General features: G+C 40.4%; 1 protein-coding gene across 1 annotated transcript in view; it reads right to left on the minus strand.

Moving 5' to 3' along the window:
* Positions 1-18451, minus strand: part of vps54 (VPS54 subunit of GARP complex) — a 20645-nt gene extending 2194 nt beyond the window's left edge. The window contains exons 1-22 of the mRNA XM_079219606.1: positions 18427-18451; positions 15066-15230; positions 13838-14079; positions 11710-11794; positions 11221-11255; positions 10783-10914; positions 10300-10685; positions 9536-9662; positions 9242-9271; positions 8095-8202; positions 7941-7996; positions 7123-7219; positions 6665-6978; positions 5723-5852; positions 4569-4750; positions 3478-3590; positions 1858-1921; positions 1635-1740; positions 865-952; positions 655-776; positions 381-461; positions 53-160 (exon numbers count right to left, since the gene is read on the minus strand). Coding sequence (XP_079075732.1) covers positions 53-160; positions 381-461; positions 655-776; positions 865-952; positions 1635-1740; positions 1858-1921; positions 3478-3590; positions 4569-4750; positions 5723-5852; positions 6665-6978; positions 7123-7219; positions 7941-7996; positions 8095-8202; positions 9242-9271; positions 9536-9662; positions 10300-10685; positions 10783-10914; positions 11221-11255; positions 11710-11794; positions 13838-14079; positions 15066-15201 — 2742 coding nt within the window. The 5' untranslated portion in view covers positions 15202-15230; positions 18427-18451. The remainder of the gene's footprint in view (positions 1-52; positions 161-380; positions 462-654; positions 777-864; positions 953-1634; positions 1741-1857; positions 1922-3477; positions 3591-4568; positions 4751-5722; positions 5853-6664; positions 6979-7122; positions 7220-7940; positions 7997-8094; positions 8203-9241; positions 9272-9535; positions 9663-10299; positions 10686-10782; positions 10915-11220; positions 11256-11709; positions 11795-13837; positions 14080-15065; positions 15231-18426) is intronic.
* Positions 18452-19112: the final 661 nt, after the last annotated feature.

A 19112-nucleotide genomic window follows, 5' to 3' on the forward strand; every position in this document is an offset into this window, starting at 1 on the left:
CACACACACACCTGCTGCGTATGCGTTCTTGAAACAGAAGAGCGAGTCTCACCTGCGTCTGTTCTTCAGGTAGAAGTTCTGAAATGGCTTCGTGCATCTTGGCCGTCTGCTTACAGACGTTTCTGAAGCAGACCGAGGGCATCGGAGCCTTCACTTCATACTGAGGACGACACAGAGGGACTGTAAGTGTTTTACTTATTGTCACAAGCTTTACTTCCACAGGCGGCTGAAGGTTAAACCCGATATTCAATAATACAATAGCTGTGATATACACACACACACACAATAATTATTTATGTATGATTCTTGACTTTTATAGTACTTTGTGTTTTTTCACGATTTAAGCTCCTCCCCTCTCCTCCCCCTCCCCCTCCTCTCACCTTTGATAACACCTTCTCAAACAGACTGTCCATGATGGCCACCAGCTTAGCGGAGATCTCTGCTACGTGGTCGTTGTAGTCCTGCAACGCAGCAAACGGCCTCAAAAACACTTCAAAGTAGGAAAAGGGAAATCTCTGGGAGTTCTACATTTTCATTGTTGGGGTCAGAAATGTTTATATGATGAAGCTCGGAGGTGGAACGTCAATCAAGTGCTGTGCTTAAGTTACTTGAATATTCTCATTCAATGCAACGTTACACCTCCGGGTGCGTTACCTTGGTGATGTGGTCAAAGTGTCGGAGGACGCTGAACTGTTTGGGCTGCAGTTTGGTCTCGAAATGAGCTCTGATGATGGGAATGTAGTGAACCACCAGCTGCAGGCAGCGGGACGCCAACGCTGCAAACACACACACACACACACACATTTTAGCATCTTCCCTCTCAGGTACACAGAAGCTCGGGCCGGTTGGTGCCGCCGGGCCTACCGAGGTTTTTGGTGGTGATGGTCTTCAGGCCGACCACCTGCAGAGCTCCGGCTCCCAGAACCAGCTGGCAACTGCGAGAGTTGAAGTGCTGCAGGAAACACACGAAGAAGAACAGCTGTTAAAACACTTTACAAAGTGACACCTGAATGGCCTGATGGGGGCGCTGTGAGCCCCGATGCTGCAGCATGACTTGTACTGCAGTAAAAGTAGTAATATTACAGTATAGAAATAAAAGTCCTGCATTCAAAAATAAAAAGTAGCAAGAGCATAAGAACCAATATAAACGTAAAGTACCAAAAGTAAAAGAATGGCCCGTTAAGGAAGAATGTACGTTATATTACTGGATTATATTTATTTAATGTTGCACCTGGTAAAAAAGGTGGAGCTCATTTTAATTACTTTATAAACGGCTGGGAAGTTATGTCCATAATAATACATCATTAATTAAGAAACTACACATTCACAACATACTCATAACTAAGAAGTAAAATATAAAAAGTGTCTTAAAACAGAAAGTAACTCAAATCACACAATGTCAGGACACGGACTTCACAGGGGTCAAAGTTCAAACTACTAGAATCTGAATTATGAATAAAAGCGTCACATCTAATAAATAAAATGTCATATTCAGTTCTGATTAAGCCATAAAAACAAACACTAAATGAGGAATTAAAAGCACGCCGGCTCATTCTGCTTATGAGAAACCGCGGCGATGCGTTGATTGACAGCCGGACGGTCCAATCGGTTTTTAAACAGGAGGCGGTTCTGACCTTGAGGAGGTCCGACAGACGCGTCAGCATGTCGGTGGCGATGGATGGGATGTCGTTGACACACTGACAGTATTCCAGAAAGATCCGGATCAGCAGCAGAACCGTCCTGAGGAGACACAGACGACCGTCACAACATGTATCTCTCCTGTATATATTCATACGTTGTGTATATATTTATACGTTGTGTATATATTTATACGTTGTGTATATAAAGGTCACGTACCCGACGACGGCGTATTTCTGCCCGTTGACCAGCAGAAACTCGGCGGGCTTCCGGTCCTCCGGCCCTGAACACACAAGCTCAACGTCACGGCGGAAGACTTCACATGCGTTCATTATCAATGATTCCTGAGCAGCTCAGGTTTCCTGTCGAATCCCCGTGAGGGTCAAAGGTTAATGGATCGACACGGACGTCACCGCATAAAGTATTTATGGAGCACTTTGCGTCTTCGATCTGACTCGCGTTCATGTGTCAGTCCAAACATTCAGTCTTTGAACAGATGGTTTGTTGAACACCAGTTTGCTTTTTGCTTAGGGTTCAGACACATTCTGACCAATGGATTTCATGACTTTTCCATGACTATAAACCAAATTACATGACTTTTCCATGACTTTTAACCAAATTTCCATGACTTTTAACCAAATTACATGACTTTTAACCAAATTTCCATGACTTTTAACCAAATTTCCATTACTTTAAACCAAATTTCCATTACTTTAAACTAAATTTCCATTACTTTAAACCAAATTGTATGACTTTTCCATGACTATAAACCAAATTACATGACTTTTCCATGTCTTTTAACCAAATTTCCATGTCTTTTAACCAAATTATATGACTTTTAACCAAATTTCCATGACTTTTAACCAAATTGTATGACTTTTCCATGACTTTTAACCAAATTTCCATGACTTTTAACCAAATTTCCATGACTTTTAACCAAATTTCCATTACTTTAAACCAAATTTCCATTACGTTAAACCAAATTTCCATTACGTTAAACCAAATTGTATGACTTTTCCATGACTATAAACCAAATTACATGACTTAACCAAATTTTCATGACGTTAAACCAAATTTTATGACTTTTCCATGACTTTTAACCAAATTTCCATGACTTTAAACCAAATTTCCATTACTTTAAACCAAATTTCCATTACTTTAAACCAAATTTCCATTACTTTAAACCAAATTTCCATTACTTTAAACCAAATTTCCATTACTTTAAACCAAATTGTATGACTTTTCCATGACTATAAACCAAATTACATGACTTTTAACCAAATTTCCATGACGTTAAACCAAATTTTATGACTTTAAACCAAATTACATGACTGTTCCATGACTTTAAACCAAATTTCCATGACCAAACTTTTGTGATTTTGTGAAATCTGGGTGTAAACAGTAAAAAGTGAGTAAATGTAGTATTTAAACTAACAATGAGAATACAAAGCATACAGTAAACCTTAAATGCCACAAATGAATGAGACAATAGTTTGATTAAAAGAATAAACATTTATATAGATGCCTGTATGTATGCCTGCTTATATTTTGAGTCTTTCTTTTAAAAGCATATTCATTATTTCAAACTCAGCGTAACTGAACCTCATGAACACATTTCATTTTTTTCAAGGACTTTTCCAGACCTGAAAATAACCATTTTAAAATTCCATGACTCTTCCATGTTTTCCATGACTGAAAGAACCCTGATTGACTGAACATGCCGTTTAGTTATTCATTTAAAAAAAAGATGCACTCCCACGTGGTGTGAATGCACTCATTCTACGCCGCAATGTAATGCAGCTCTTTCCTGTACATGTATGACATGCAGGTTCAGGGTACCTGGGATCTTGCGCTCCGGTAGTGTTATTCTTCCGTCCGCGATGGAGTTCACCAGATCCTGGAACTCAGCGGGAACCTCGGCCTGCTTCCAGCGCTCGTTATCCAGGAGGAGGCTGGAAACAACAACAACAACAACAACGTAAAGAACGGGACGAATAAATGACATTTATTAACAGCTTCAGTTACTTTACAAGTCAAGACAAAACATATGAAGTTTACAAAATATCAAAAGCAGACGGAAATATTATTTTGATGATTTATGCATCAGGAAACCAGTCACAGGAGACATTTTTCGACGTTAAATACTTTAAAGTATTTCCTGATAATACTTTCAGTGCGGTATTAGTACTTGTACTGAAGGATCTGAATACTTCCTGAATACACCGAACCCTCAAACACCTCAACAAAAGTCTAGACCGGAAAGAGACGCGTCCCGCAATCTGTGAGCTCGTTAAAAAACTGTTGATTCTCACATAAATGTCTCATTTCCATCGTGTGACGGACGGTTATTAATGTCAGAGTAAATCAGAATCACCAGGAAAGTCAGTGGTTCTCAAACTGTGGGGCGCGCCCCTCTAGTGGGCCGCGGAGGTATTACAGGTGGGGCGGAGATTTATTTTCTTCTTTTTTATATTTGAAAGATTTTTTTTTACAATCCTTTATGGGTTGAACGTTATTGTTTTGATCTTATATTCAGTGCAAAACAGGTTATTTGCAGCCACAATACCAAATATTAGTCATTTTTTTCACAGATAGAACTTTATTTGCATTGTTCTAACAAAGTGATTGCACATGTTATTAGTTTTTGTCTGATGGGGCGATCTGGTTTACTTGAAAGTGATTTAAATTTTCTTTAAAGCACAAATGGAGAAGTTCTAACAAAATGTTTAAAATCAATGAATTTTGAACTAAACCACCAGTTCTCAAACTTTTTCTGTCACGCCCCACTTTGGAGGAAGAAAAATGTTCATGCCCCACCGGGCATGAACATTTTTCTTCCTCCAAAGTGGGGCGTGACAGAAAAAGTTTGACAACACTGAGGTAAGCAGATCCTCTTCCTTCTTTCCTCTGTGACATCATCGCCGCATCACCTGAGTTTGGTCTTGCGCTCGTCGTGGAAGCGGTGGACGAAGCGGTTGGCCTGGCTCTGCAGCGCCCCCTTCAGGGAGGCGCTGCGCCTGCTGCACAGCTCCTCCGTGTCCCGGACGAAGCCCTCCACGGCCTGAGAGAGGCACACGAACTCCGCCGAGCCGAGGCGCTCCAGAGAGCCGTCCTGTCGGAGACGATCAGATGTTTCCTCAAATCTTTTTAACACATTCAGGTTTCAGTGAGCGTCAAACCTTTGAGACGACAATGAACACACTCCGCTAAGGCGGCTGTGTTTAACTGCTTATTTTTTGTTTATTTTTCTGGCATGTGACATAATGAGGCTTCAGGGAGACGGAGGGCTAAACCTCAATAATCTAAGGAAATTAATCAAAATATGCATCATCAATGTCTTACATTCATTTCAGGACGTTTGCACACGTTTGAGAACAAATGTAACCTTTATAAAAAATAAATTGTGCTAAAAAGGTGTTTCAAAAGTGACTATAAGACGCAGTTTTTATTAAAAACATTCCCTATATGCTATAATTAATGAAACAGGATTCATTAATATTTTCATTTCTGCTTTTGCAAAGATTTCCCACAGGGTTCAGACACATTTTACCTAGTAGATTTCCATGACTTTAAACTGAATTACATGACTTTTTCATGACTTTTAACCAAATTTCCATGAGCAAACATTTAGTGAAATTTTGGTTTTAAACAGTAAAAAGTGAGTAAATGTAGTATTTAAACTAACAATGAGAATACAAAGCATACAGTAAACCTTAAATGACACAAATGAATGAGACACTAGTTTGATTAAAAGAATGAACATTTATATAGATGCCTGTATGTATGCCTGCTTATATTTTGAGCGTCTTTCTTTTAAAAGCATATTAATTATTTAAAACTCAGCGTAACTGACATGACTTTTACTAAACTTTGGGGATAAAAAAAAAAAAAAAAAAAAGGACTTTTCCAGGCCTGGAAACAACCATTTTAAAATTGCATGACTTTTCCAGGTTTTCCATGACCGTAAGAACCCTGTAAACTTGTTAGCCCTCAAATAAAACATACAAAACGTTGCTTTTAATTGAAAGACGAGCGTTAAAGAAGTGATAAGTCCCACAGCGTATTATTGTTATTCGTTCCGTACCTTGGCTCTGGCCGTGAGGACTTTGACGCAGCGGTCGTGGCTGACGTCGGAGGCGGTGTGCAGCAGCTCCTGCAGGTTGTCGATCACGCGGTTCAGCTCCAGATCCGTGGGCATCATGTGTTCACCGGACCTGCAGACCAACACACACACACAAACAGCTGACTGAACACATTCACGGACACCTGCAAGCTTCCGCTGCTTCACAGCACCTTGGTTTTATGTAAAGAATCACAGACTTACAACATATTCCTGCATTTAAACTGTATTTCAGGTCCATGGCATTTGTCTTCCGTCTGATTTTATTCTAGTTTTGTATTGCTTATTGTTTTTAAATGTCCTTCTAATGCTTTTTATTGCCTATGTTGAGCTCTTTGAATATAAAGAAAGCTGCCTTGCATTAAACAGTGGATTTAATTACGCAAAAATTATGTATTACATCTGTTTTAACCTTCACTAATATCCTCTGACTGTACGCTGTAACCGTGTCTTTATATTTTCCTACACATGGACTAAAGACACAATCTGATAGTGTTTTTTTTTAGGATTTGCAGTATTTTCCGTTTTGGTCATGTCTTCATAACTTCATTAAAAACAAAACAATTCAGTCCTATTCAAAGTTTGGCTTCTGTTTTATCCAATGTTGTAGAAGTTTGTGCAACTTTACCATCAAATTATTTGTTTTCCTTCCAACAAATGTGCCAAAAAAATGCTGTGCTGCAGCAAAAATAACCCTAAATGTATCATGAGAAGATCGGACATGCCCAAAGTAACCTGTGAAAAATGATTAAATGCATCCTCATAAAATAATGTTTAAATCTCAAATGAGTTACTGGTCAAAATGTAAAAGTTGCTGTTTAAAGCTTCACTAGCGGAGCAATCAGTGCATATCCTCTGTTATTAACTCATTATTGATCAAAGAGAGAGAACTCTCCGGTGACCTACATGAAGCTGCTGATGGAAGTCTCTGCCGAGTCGCTGCCGGCTGCCTCGGCCCGACTCTGCTGGATCCTGGAGCTGTGATCCAGAACCTGCTGCTGCTGCTGCTGCTGCTGCTGCTGGGCCTCGTTCAGAGCGTCGCTGATGAACAGACCCTCGTGGGTGAGGTAGGCCAGCTCGGCTTCCCCCTGCAGCAGCGCCGGGCCGCGGGGCGCCTCCTGAACCGACGCCCCCGACCCGGCCGCCTCCTCCAGGAGCCGGATCCTCTGGTTCGAGGCCAGAACCTCCAGAACCACGTTCTTGATCACGCTCAGAGTGGCCTGACGCACGGCGGGGGAACCGAAAGATGCATTAGAGTCGCGCTTTATCGTCTGGAGCATCACCGGTGTCAAGGCGGGTGAAAGAGAGATTATTTTGTGACATGAAATGCATTCAAAAGGACAGAAATTAGAGTTTTGACCCACTTTGATCTTCTGCAGGAAGAGAAGGAAACTCTCAAAGATGTTTTCCAGCAGCTCAAACCACTGAGGGAACGTCATCAGACGCATCTGGTCAGCTAGCCTTCACACACACACACACACACACACACACACACACACACACACACACACACACACACACACACACACACACACTATTAAAAAAAGAAGATACACTTCCTGTTCTCAGAATAACTCACTCAGAGAGAGATATACGGTGATGTAGTACATATTCTGGAAATATATTTAAAAGGAAGTTCATAGCAGTGGAAGACAAAGTACTCTTAAGTAAGTACTACTTAAGTAAAAGTAGTAAAACCACACTGTAGAAAGTATCTGCAACAAGTACATGTCCTGCATTTAAAATTTTACTTCCGAAACAAAAAGAAAATCCAAAAGTATTAGCATCAAAATCTAAAAGTAAAAGTCATAGAGCAGAACGGCCCATGTCAGAATAATATATTTATAATCGTATGACGACTGATGCATTGCAGCTGGTAAAAGTTGAGTTTATACTTTATATTATGTATTATATACGGCTGGGAGGCTTAATCCAAAAGAATACCTCATAATTTAAGAGTTATTTATATTTTGTATTATTAATCTGAATCGGTAAAGTAATTAAAGCGGTCAGATAAATGTGCTGCAGCAAAGAAAAGTGCAATATTTGCATTTGAGTAGAAAGTAGAAAGTAGCATGAAATGGAAAAAAAGTGCCTCAAAATTATACTTAAGTGCTGAGTTATTTCCCACCGATGATGTAATGCAACTATTATAAACATCAGATTTATGGTCTCGACTTACTTAGTGACGACTTCAGTGTCGATATCTTCTATGTGCAAAACATTCTCTGCCACGCACTGAAAGACACAAACATGTCAGATGAAGTGAGGTTTATTTCTTCCATCCCATAATAACTAATTAGTTTGTAATGTGCTGCACAGTCGGGAGGTTTCACCTGAGAGACGATGGCTTTATTAGTCATGATCATCTCATCGCTGTAAATATCCAGAAAGTCCAGCTTCCTCTGCCGCAGCAGCCCGAACACCAGAGACTCCAGCCGCTCCTAACACACACACACACACACACACACACACACACACAATAAATAATCAAATACAAACAGAGTCCTCGACAATTAAAAGAGCAGATGTCTAAATGTGTGCAGGTCAAGCAGACAGGCGGCGTTTCATTCGGCAAGAAATGTGATTCACTTTGATATAAATTTGAATTTCTTCGACAGATCAAACAAATACAAAAAGCCAATGCAAGGTTATTATAATTTAAAAAAATACATATATTAAAAAAAGTCACATGAAGACAGTCAAATTTAAAAAGGTGTGGCTAAAGTTAATTGATGCCATGATTATTTAAAATAAGTTTTTATTCATTTGACACAAAACAAAAAAGACCTTTTATTGTTTTTACAGTTAAATTTAAGTTCACACCGACTAAACTTAATAAAAATATCATTTAAATAGTAAAAGAGACAAAAACCCAATAAGGTGTGATTTATTACTGCCGTCCCAGTTTTAATAGTGATTATTATTCAATTAATTTGTTTAACTTCATAGTTTAGAGAAGATTATATTAAACAGTATTTGCAGTAATCATTCCTTTTGTAGCACAATATCAAAATCTACTTCATTTGACTGAGAATAAATGTGAATAAATATATGGTAAATTGCAAAAATAAATAAACCGCCAAGCACAAACAAGCCCAAAAGTTATTCAGTATTAAATCAAACCACAATAAATTAAAAAAGTACTCCGTGTTTCTTCAACCTGCCTGGAGACCAGAGGGCTTTAAAGGTTTCTGTTGGTGTTTTAAACGCGAGTAAAACATTTGTACAAGAGGTTTCAATAAGCCTTCTGGAGCTTAACATCTGAATCATCTAAAGCCGTTTAACTCCACCCGTCTGGCACGCCAAGCACATCAAAACAAACACTCAAGTGATTATTTCCAGACACCATTTGATCGATCACCGATCCACATCGTGACGACTGAGCCGGACTTCAGCAGCAGGCGGGATTCCCAAGATTTTAATGTGCGTGTGTGTGTGTGTGTGTGTGTGTGTGTGTGTGTGTGTGTGTGTGTGTGTCACCTTCTGCGAGGCAGCGTTTGGTTGGTGCCCCTGTGTTGAGCACATCATCTGTTAAATACGTAACGGTCCACGTCATCGGGCCGTGCATGAAGTATAATTTGATTCGACCGTCCATCAACAAATCCCTCTGGATATTATCGGATGTTCACAAATGCCTCTCCTCGCTTGATATATTTCACCCGTTTTTATCTTTCAATGCATTATTCACATCGGTAATTGGGCGGAACGCGGCATGAAGAGGTTTCTACTTAAACGCGGGCATGAATTAGAGGCGATGGAGGAGTTTGTTCAGACCTTCTCGAGGACCAGCGGCTCGTCCCTCAGGCTGCGGTTCAGGTCGCTGCGCGCGTACATGCTGAAGTCCTCCACCATCATCTTATCGATCAGCTTCTCCAGCTCGCACAGCTGGGAGCCCAGATGTCTGAGGGGCAGAGAGACAGAGAGAGAGACAGGTAGACAGACAGACAGTCAGTGGCATTGCATCTTTCTGTCACTACAAAAATGCAACAATTAAACTAATAACCGGAACGCGTGTCCCCTAAAAACTCATTAAAAATAATAATTTTGCAAAGTAGCTCAGATCAGCTTCTGCTCATTAACGGGTCAAACTATTTCCTTAACTTCTCCACACAAGGGAAAACGTGTTTCATCTTGAGCGGAAGCCTCTTTGAGGGATGCACTCATCGTTTTGTCTGAAGAACGCACCTTCAGACAAAAAAAAACTCACCGGTCTCGGGGTCAGAAACAGCAACACTTCAATCAGAAACCAGCTAAAGGTCAAGAGAATTGGTGATTCTCAGGTATAACAGCTTTATGCACGTATTCCTTTATCTATATCAGCTGATAAGAAACAAGAAATGTTTAAAAACCATTTTCCCCCTCAGGTTGCCTGCATCGGTTGGCTTTTAAGAATTACTAACAGTCAGCGTTGCCCTTTGAGAGAATAGAGCTCACATTCAGTCTGATATGATCTGATATGAATGAGCAGGAACGGCACACAGAGTCTCCCTCTTTGTATTCCTTTTGCATTTCATGGTGTGATCCCCCACCCTCCTCACCTGAAGCTGTGGATCCCCTGCAGCTCCTGCTGCAGCACCTCCTTGGTGGTGGAGATGAGCTCCAGCGCTCCGACGAACTCGGCGGTGGAGAGCAGCAGCTGCACGGTGGGCTGCGTCTGATGCACCGCCGCCATCAGCTTCAGCTTGTTGTGCAGCTTCACGCAGTTGTTGCGGGTCAGGGCGGTGCGCAGGGCCTGCAGGGGCCCCTGGCACATGATGCGGTCGATGGCGGCGGTCCGGCCCCGCAGGACGGCCACGGCCCGCTGCGTCTCCTGCAGCCGGTCCTGCAGCTCGTGCTGCGAGGACATGGCGTGGAAGAACGCGTCGGAGCGCAGCGAGATCTGCCGGGCGATGCTCACCTCCACCACGTCCAGGTAGTGACTCAGCTGCAGGGGGGGGGAGACACGGGGATCGAGTTCAAGCTACGCTCGCGAAAGGAAAAAAAGAGTTGTGAGACCCGCGGGATCTTTCGAGTGGCTTCACCTTCTCCTGCAGCAGTTTGGAGGAGGCCACGTCTCGGCTGCTCTTCCCTCCGGCGCTGTTGAAGTGCGACCAGGGCAGCACGCTGTTGAAGGTGCCCGGGTCCTCCAGAGCAAACTCGGGCTTCATGAAGATCTGCAACGATTCAAAAGCACAGACAAACACCGTGAGACGAGGGCTTGAACCGCCACCGATATCGGTCCAATACGGACTCAGATATCTGGATCACGTCATCAGATTAACACTATTTTAATAAATAAGAATACAGTCTATTTATATCCGTGTATTTGTTACTGAGGCTTCAAATTAAACACCCAGAGGAATACGCTGTCTGTCTGAGTTGAATCTAGCAGATGCAAATATAAAAAGTGCCAAAACCTCTTTTAAAGTTAATAAGAAGAAAGTTTCTGAGTAAAAGCTTCAGGAGATTTAAGGCGTTACCTTCGGGACTTGTTCCAGTTCAGCTCTGGATTTGTCTAGAAACAAGAAACGTTCATTTGAGATTCATTAGTCAGTTGTGTTTTACATTCTGTTTGATGCACTAGTAAAAACTGAGGAACACAACATTTTGATTGTGGATGAAAAGCACCGAAAACATGAAGAGGACACATGTTTTTTAAGCTTATTGCTCAGCTATTATCAAGTATGCGTTTGTTATTATTAGCATAGAAACAAATGTACAAAAGTACATAAAAAGAATGAACAAGAAACACAACAGTATTTACAGTAAAACGAATATCGGAGGAACATTTTAAAAGTAATGAAAATGAGTTCTTAGAAGTGATCTAAAAGAAGAGAGAAGCTGTTTTTTCTTTGTGAAAAGTGCCACATTGCTCGTTTCAAAACCTAGAAAGCGTTCCTGCTGTTCTTAATCGTCTCCACTTCCTGTCGGCTTCACTTTCCCTGCAGCAGCTGGTTAATAATTCATACCGTGGTCGGAGGCGATGCTGGAGGCGGCGTCCACGTCGTCTTTGTCGGGACAGATCGACTTGCAGTGTTCGTGGATTCTTTCCCTCTATGAATAAAAAAAAAAACACACAGAAAGACCGTTTTTGATTACAGCTCAGAACCTGCAGACACAATAACGCCTCGTGTGAAATGTCCACGTCGACCCGGGGGAGGCGGCAAATGACACCAACGCTTCCAAAAAGGCCACAGCTGCTGCTGTCAGACGAGAACAATATAAACGGCACTGGACAGGAATGAGGAAGCGTCAGAAGGAATATTTGACCGCTGTTCTCGTCTCATGCATTGAGAGACGTCATTCTGAAACCCTGGAGGAGGAAACGATGACTAAGCGACTTTTTATTTTAAACTAGAAACCCTGACAGGAATCGAAAAGACTCGGTTCAAATAACAAAGTCTAAAAGCCTCAAAGTGAAACCACAAGCTGCTTATCTGAGGAGTTTTATAACTTCCATTTCCTTCTACAGCAACAAGGAAATGAATATGAAGACAAGTAACATCAAAAAAACTCCAGCAATCTATCTATAATCTACACAACTGTGTACACCATAAATGGGGAGAATAAGAAAAGGCAAACCAGATCCTTATCTGGACACTTTTGTTTTAAATGAGGACACAAAATAATGAACCTCATGAAGATATTTGAGTACGTTGTATGGTCTGAATGTGGCAGCAGAAAGGAAATCAGTGTGTTTTCATCTCCATCCTCCTCCTCTTGTTGCTGAATACAAACCAACAACAACAACAACAACAACTAAAAGTGGGATTCACGATTACAATCCTGATCCTCCAGAGTTTGATATTTAATGGTTTCATCCAGTCATAACCCAGAAGCAGTGAACACCTTCAGCAGAAGGAAACACAGAGGTGTGCAGCTCCTCCTTCATGTTTCTCTGTGTGCTTGCGAGTGTTTTCCCATGATTCCCTCCATCTGCGGTGCCACAACCACAGCAGAACCATTAATCATCAAGTGCACGAGTGGAAACAACAACAACGCTGCGTCAGGAAGAAAGATGAAGCTTTACCGCAGTTTCCCAGCCAATTGGAGTTTAAGAATACCGTTAAATGTTTCTAAAACTATGAAATGCTCACAATTAGAAGTGAAATATGAGACTTCAGTAGACAAAGCAAGTGAGAATCTTCTAAAGTTAAAATGCTTTTAGTCACTTTTTGTGTTAAACGTCTTCTCAGTCGAACTTTAACACATAAACATGATATACACTGTGTATACAACTACACACATTTAAATTCAGTGGGTTAACCTTTTGAGGATATCAAATGTGTCAGCAAATGTCTATAAATCTCCTTAGAAATCAGGAAAAAAAAAGACCAGAACTTGCTTTAAAAAAAAAAAAAACATCCTGTTTTTACATTTTCTTTTATTGGTTTACTTTAAATAATCCAATAAAACTTGTCTGTACGTTCACACTATCAAACAGGAACCGAAAATCGCTCATTCGGCTGACTTTTAATGCCAATTTGCCAAATTGTAAAATGCTAACGGCTCACAAAAAGAGTCAAAATGTCAAAGTCCAAATCACACCTGTAGCTCACATTACATCACAGTTTGTATTTCATTTAGAGTATAATTGTACATGTTATTTTGTAGACTTTTACTTTATAAAATGTATCTTTTATACACATGTTATGTCCATTGATAGAGCTTGGAGGGCAAGATTTTCATTGCCAACGACTGCTTCTCTGTATTTATTGTGCATATGAAAATAAATGAATTCCTTATAGAAGAGAGGGACACGCTATAAAAAGATTCCCACCCAGAAACTAGTAAAACCAGTTACATGGTTTTCATCTGGTTTTAAACCGCTCAACCTCCAGGACCCGTAAATAAATTAAAAAGTCTGATATTACACAGCGCAGAATGGGGAAAAAGGAAACAATGAAACTGGTATTTGAGGAATCTCATTCATCTCAAAAGGTCGCTGTATTGAGCCCAAAAAAAACAAAAAAACAGTAGGAGCAAAAACTGCTTCAACGACATTCCTGACACGTGATCAGCTTCAACCGCCGTCCTTCACCAGCAGAAATCAGGGCGTCTGAGTGAATCTGAATAATTCATGGTGGGTTGCGTTACCTGAGCCATCTCCTGCAGGTACGGGCCGAAGTGCTCCCGGGTGATGTTGGGCAGGTAGAAGGAAGGCATCACCTCCGTCTCCGCGAAGTCCAGCCCCCACGTTTTGGTGAAGAAGTCGGACTCCCGCTTGGCGAGGCGCGGGTCGTTCAGCGCGGCCGGGAGGTTGACCTTCGAGCTGTAGACCGTCCACCGGTCGTGCTCCGCCACCACGGACGGGCCGTCGCACAGGCCCCGCCCATCGCCTGCAGAGCGGAGATTATGATGTAACAACATAGTCGTGTTTGTACCAGCAGTCGACTGAAAACTATGAATCTGCAACCATTATTATCCAGGGTTCAGACACATTCTGACCAGTGGGTTTCATGACTTTAAACCAAATGTCCATGACAAACATTGAGTGAAATCTGGGTGTAAACAGTGAAAAGTGAGTAAATGTAGTATTTAAACTAACAATGAGAATACAAAGCATACAGTAAACCTTAAATGACCCAAATGAATGAGACAATAGTTTGATTAAAAGAATAAACATTTATATAGATGCCTGCTTATATTTTGAGCGTCTTTCTTGTAAAAGCATATTAATTATTTCAAACTCAGCGTAAATGAACACATGAATATAACACAATTACATGGCTTTTACTAAACTTTTGGGATTTTATTTTTTTCAAGGACTTTTCCAGGCCTGGAAATAACCATTTTAAAATTACATGACTTTTCCAGGTTTTCCATGATTATCACTTCAGTCCATTTAATTTAAAAAGAAATGAAAAAAATCTAAACATATCTTGGTTCTTTCTTCTCAAATTTAAACATGTGCTTGTTTTATTTAATTTTAAACTAAATATGTTTGGGTTTTAGAATGTTTGTAGGATAAAACATAACATTCTCCCCTAATTTCATTCTATTAGCTAATTGATTGTAAACGAATCTGTTCGTTAAAGCCTTAAAATCAGTGATTTTCTACCAGTGTGCCGTATTATTTAGTTGCTGCAAATCATTTTCCATTGTTGAGCGTCTGAGCCTGCAACATAGTGTCTGGCCTAGTAATAAAATAATCTTCCATACCAGTAGGTAGCTCAATAATGACCTTCCGTATCTGCTGTGTTATGCTACAATGTGACATTTTGCAACTTTTTTTAATTGTAGAAAATGTGCCGCGGTTGAAAAACACTGAATTAAATGGCGTCCACAACAGCTAAAACATTAAGAGACTGCAGCTGCTTCCTACCGGTGGGCTCCTTCGGGCAGACGTCGGGCAGGGAGCAGACGGACCGGCATCGAGCCGGCGGGGCGTCCCGCTCCTTGCGGTAGATCCCGTCTCGGCCTCCGCGAGGCACTGGGGAGGAGCCGTGGCTGGACGCCATGGCATTGGGACTCGCCTCCCAGAGGCTAGCTGGAGACAGACGGACACAGAGCTGGCGTTAGATAGTCAGACAGAATTAGAATGTGCACTTTCCAATAAAATAAGCGGAAATCGAACCTGAGACACAGAAAGGTCACGTTTGTGTGCACCGAGTCCAATATCCTCTCTCTTAGCTCCGTTTTTAGTCTCCACCGACTCCCAAGAGAAACATCCGTCTCTTTAGCTTCTAAATGCTTCACTTCTTTCACCAGCTAGTCTCTAACTCTGTGTCTGCACAGGAGGGTTTTATCAGAAAACAGCAGCTGGAAACCAAACGATAAATATGCAGTGAAAAACAAAACCATGAGGGGAAATCCAGAGGAAGGTCATAGCTCTGAGGGTTTGTCATCACGAGCTTTCAAATCACACAAAGTCATACGAGCCGTTTTTAACATAAATGATGAGTTCTGCTTTAAACAATGCTGGGTTTAAGAATTTTTTTGTTGAATTTTATACTATTGATACAGACATATAAAGATGTCCCTTTCAGTAATGTAGGCTTTTTTTGTATAAATTAAATAACATTATCCTTTATTAGTCCCGCAGCGGGGAAATTTACAGGATTACACAAGAGACATAGTAAAATAAATCAAAACAAGTATTATAAATAAGTTAAAATATAACTACACATATTATACGTACAGACGGAATCAATTTAGATTTTTTTATAGACCTTCCAGGGGCCGATTCATTGATAAACAATAGTCAGATGAAATGATTTTAGCCCTAAAACACCCGGCACTATTTGTGACCGACCTCGATTGACCGCTCATGTCCTTCAAGAAATGATGACACAGAGAAAGACTTAATGTCTGCGGTCGCTCCTGACTGCGCGGCACAGGCTGTGAAGCAGAGAAGTGTTGTTCCAGCTCTATTCGGACTGCTCACACCGTGCAGGTGTAAAACCCTCTGCTGGTAATCTCACCACACCGACGAGAGGATTAGAGGAAAAAACAAATGTTTTCAGGTCGTTCTGTCGACGCATCAAAAACCGCCTCATCGCCAACGACAGAATAAAACATTTCAAAGTGTAAAACGTCAGACTCTCGCAGCCGGTTTCCACCCCTACTGAGACGTCTTTGGAGGTAAAAATAGAAATAATTGGCCAATTATTTTTTTTTGGGAGAGTCATGCTGCTTTAGAGGGTTAGGTGTTGCACATTTAAATAAGAGTAGGACCCTCACAGGTCAAAGGGAGTCATTATTGTATGTATTCTGTCTGATGGAAAGACAGAAAGAACAGTATTTGGTTGGCGTTTGCTGTGTTTCCATCACCATTTGTTCATCAAACATTTCCCTATAAACTTAATTAGAAAAAGATGAATGCTGATCAGATAATCTCCAGAATGAAGAAGCAGCCTTTCACACCAACACTTCCTCCTCTGGGTCATTTGTCTGACCAGAAGAGAAGGATTTTAACAAAACGGAAACACAATAAATCAGCAAATGACGGCCAGAGTACAGAAAACACAGCAGAGATAATCCTGCTGCGATCAGTAAAACCCGAGTTCAGCAAAAGCTCCACTAGTTCAAATGTAAGATTTTTCTATTCTTCACATCCTAAATGGACTTTTTTGTGTTTTCTCACTAATGATTAACATGTTGTACTATATAAATGTACTATGTAAAGTGTTAGTCATGATACTAAAGTAGAGCTGTATTAGTCAGTTTACAATGTAGCTGGTCACAAACACCAATTAAGAGTAAAGTCTTCCAGTATTGTTATTTACGCTTCATAACACAGCTCATCAGAACTACGGAAAAGCCTAAATCACTTCATAATATGAACACTCGGGGCTCAAAGCGGTGCTCAAGCAATTTAGTGTTGAACATCCAAAAAGTTTAAGGGACTCTGAAAAGACGGATTAAAAACAGAACGGTCAGAATGGAAGCAGGAATGTGGAAAATGTTTTTGTTTTTGAAACCCTGATGACATCACTCTGACATACTGTACCCAGGGTCATTTCTCAGACTTGATAACAGCTCTTTAATCTGTACAATTTAGTTTCTCTCTTCTTATTATAAAGATACATAATAGTTCGTTAAATTTCTGAATGTATTCCTTGATTACAAACCCAAAATACATTGAATAAACCCTGAATGTATCCATTAATCATATTGTAAAGGTAAACCAAGATAAGCAAAGTTTAGGGTCGAATAACAGTAACGATCTAACATTGAGTTCAGTGGTTTTACCTGATAAATGTTAATGCTACTACTAGGAGTTAAATATTACACTTCAAATTTAGTAAAGTTTACTTGAAATGTCAAATTATTGTACTGCCTTCCAGACGTGGAAGTATTCAGATCCTTTATTTAAATAAAAGTACTAATACCACACTGTAAAAAAAACACTGTCAATGGTTATGTGTATTTTTATGTATGTATGTGTATATATATATATATATATATATATATATATATATATGTGTCTTTATGTATGTACAGTATATATGTGTGTTTATCTTGATGTATGTATACATACGTGTGTGTATCTTTATGCATGTACAGTATAAATGTATGTATCTTTATGTATGTATACGTGTGTATATGTATGCATGTATATGTGTATCTTTAAACATGTGTATATGTATGTATACGTGTGTACATATACATATATATATATATATATATATATATATATATATATATATGCATGTATATGTGTATGTGTATCTTCATATGTAGATATGCGAGTACACATGCATACTACAGATCAATTGTTGTCCTGTTCTTCGCTGTCACTTGTTGATTTTTAAATAGAAAATCAATGTGATCACAAAAACGTACTTCCAAGTTAAAGTACAAACTGTGCATTAAAATGTTGCCTGTCAGTGTGTATTTACATCATACATTGTGTTTCACAGCACAGCTGCATTCACGTGCATGTTGCATTTCACAGCTGCAGACGTTTACAACACCTTTATATCCTGTTGGCTAGTGTAGTACAAGTACCTCAAACGTGCCAGGTACTTGACTAATTATATACTCTGTCACTTCCAGCAGGAAGGGCCGACGAGGCTGCCAGAGCCCGCGGCTCGTGATACAAGCGGGGGTTACACGTAGACGAGCTAGCGGGTTAGCCGGACAAGCTAACGGCTGTCTCTCTCTTGACAGGCGGAATGGAGCCGAGAGACGAACCGGGGAATAGTTCCGTGACTCGCGGGAGCTGCGGCCGCTTCCGTTACCTGTCGTGTGAGGCACAGCAGCCGGTGCTTCTCTTCTTCACCATGGCAGGAACACCGGAGGAACCGGGAGGAAAACAGCAGGACACACAGCAGATAGCGAGAGTACACCGACCATCATGCACTGCGGGAGGCGGAGGGGGGGCGGGGCCATGTGTGTTGTCTTCTTCTTCTCTTCGCTTAAAGTTCGCTGCTGCCACCTGCTGGCCGGCTGCCGTCTGTATAATCACACACGTTTAAAGTAGTCATCCTACCCACTATAGGCCGTAGTTCATATTGCATATTTATAATGAGTAGGTCAAACTCAAAACAAAATAATGACCGTAGTAACTGTGGTGGAAGAAATATACCACAGTGTAAAAAAACACTTCCTTACAAGTGAAACGTAAATCCCCAAAAATGTATTACAGCATTTTTTTGCCGGGAATGTCCACACGGACACCCATTTCATAATGCTGCAAATATATATAAATATTGCAATACGGTGGGACATTGGGCTTTGTGTGACCTCACATGACAATAGATAGGGACATAACAGACATGTATTTCTGGAGAGAAAAAAAAATATATATTTATTTATATTTATGTATTATATATAATGATATATATAAATATATATATATATATATATATATATATATATATATATATATATATATATATATATATATATTCAAGATTTTCAGAAA

Source organism: Taurulus bubalis (assembly GCF_910589615.1).
Source record: "Taurulus bubalis genome assembly, chromosome: 6".
In the NCBI taxonomy this organism is placed as follows: Eukaryota; Metazoa; Chordata; class Actinopteri; order Perciformes; family Cottidae; genus Taurulus; species Taurulus bubalis.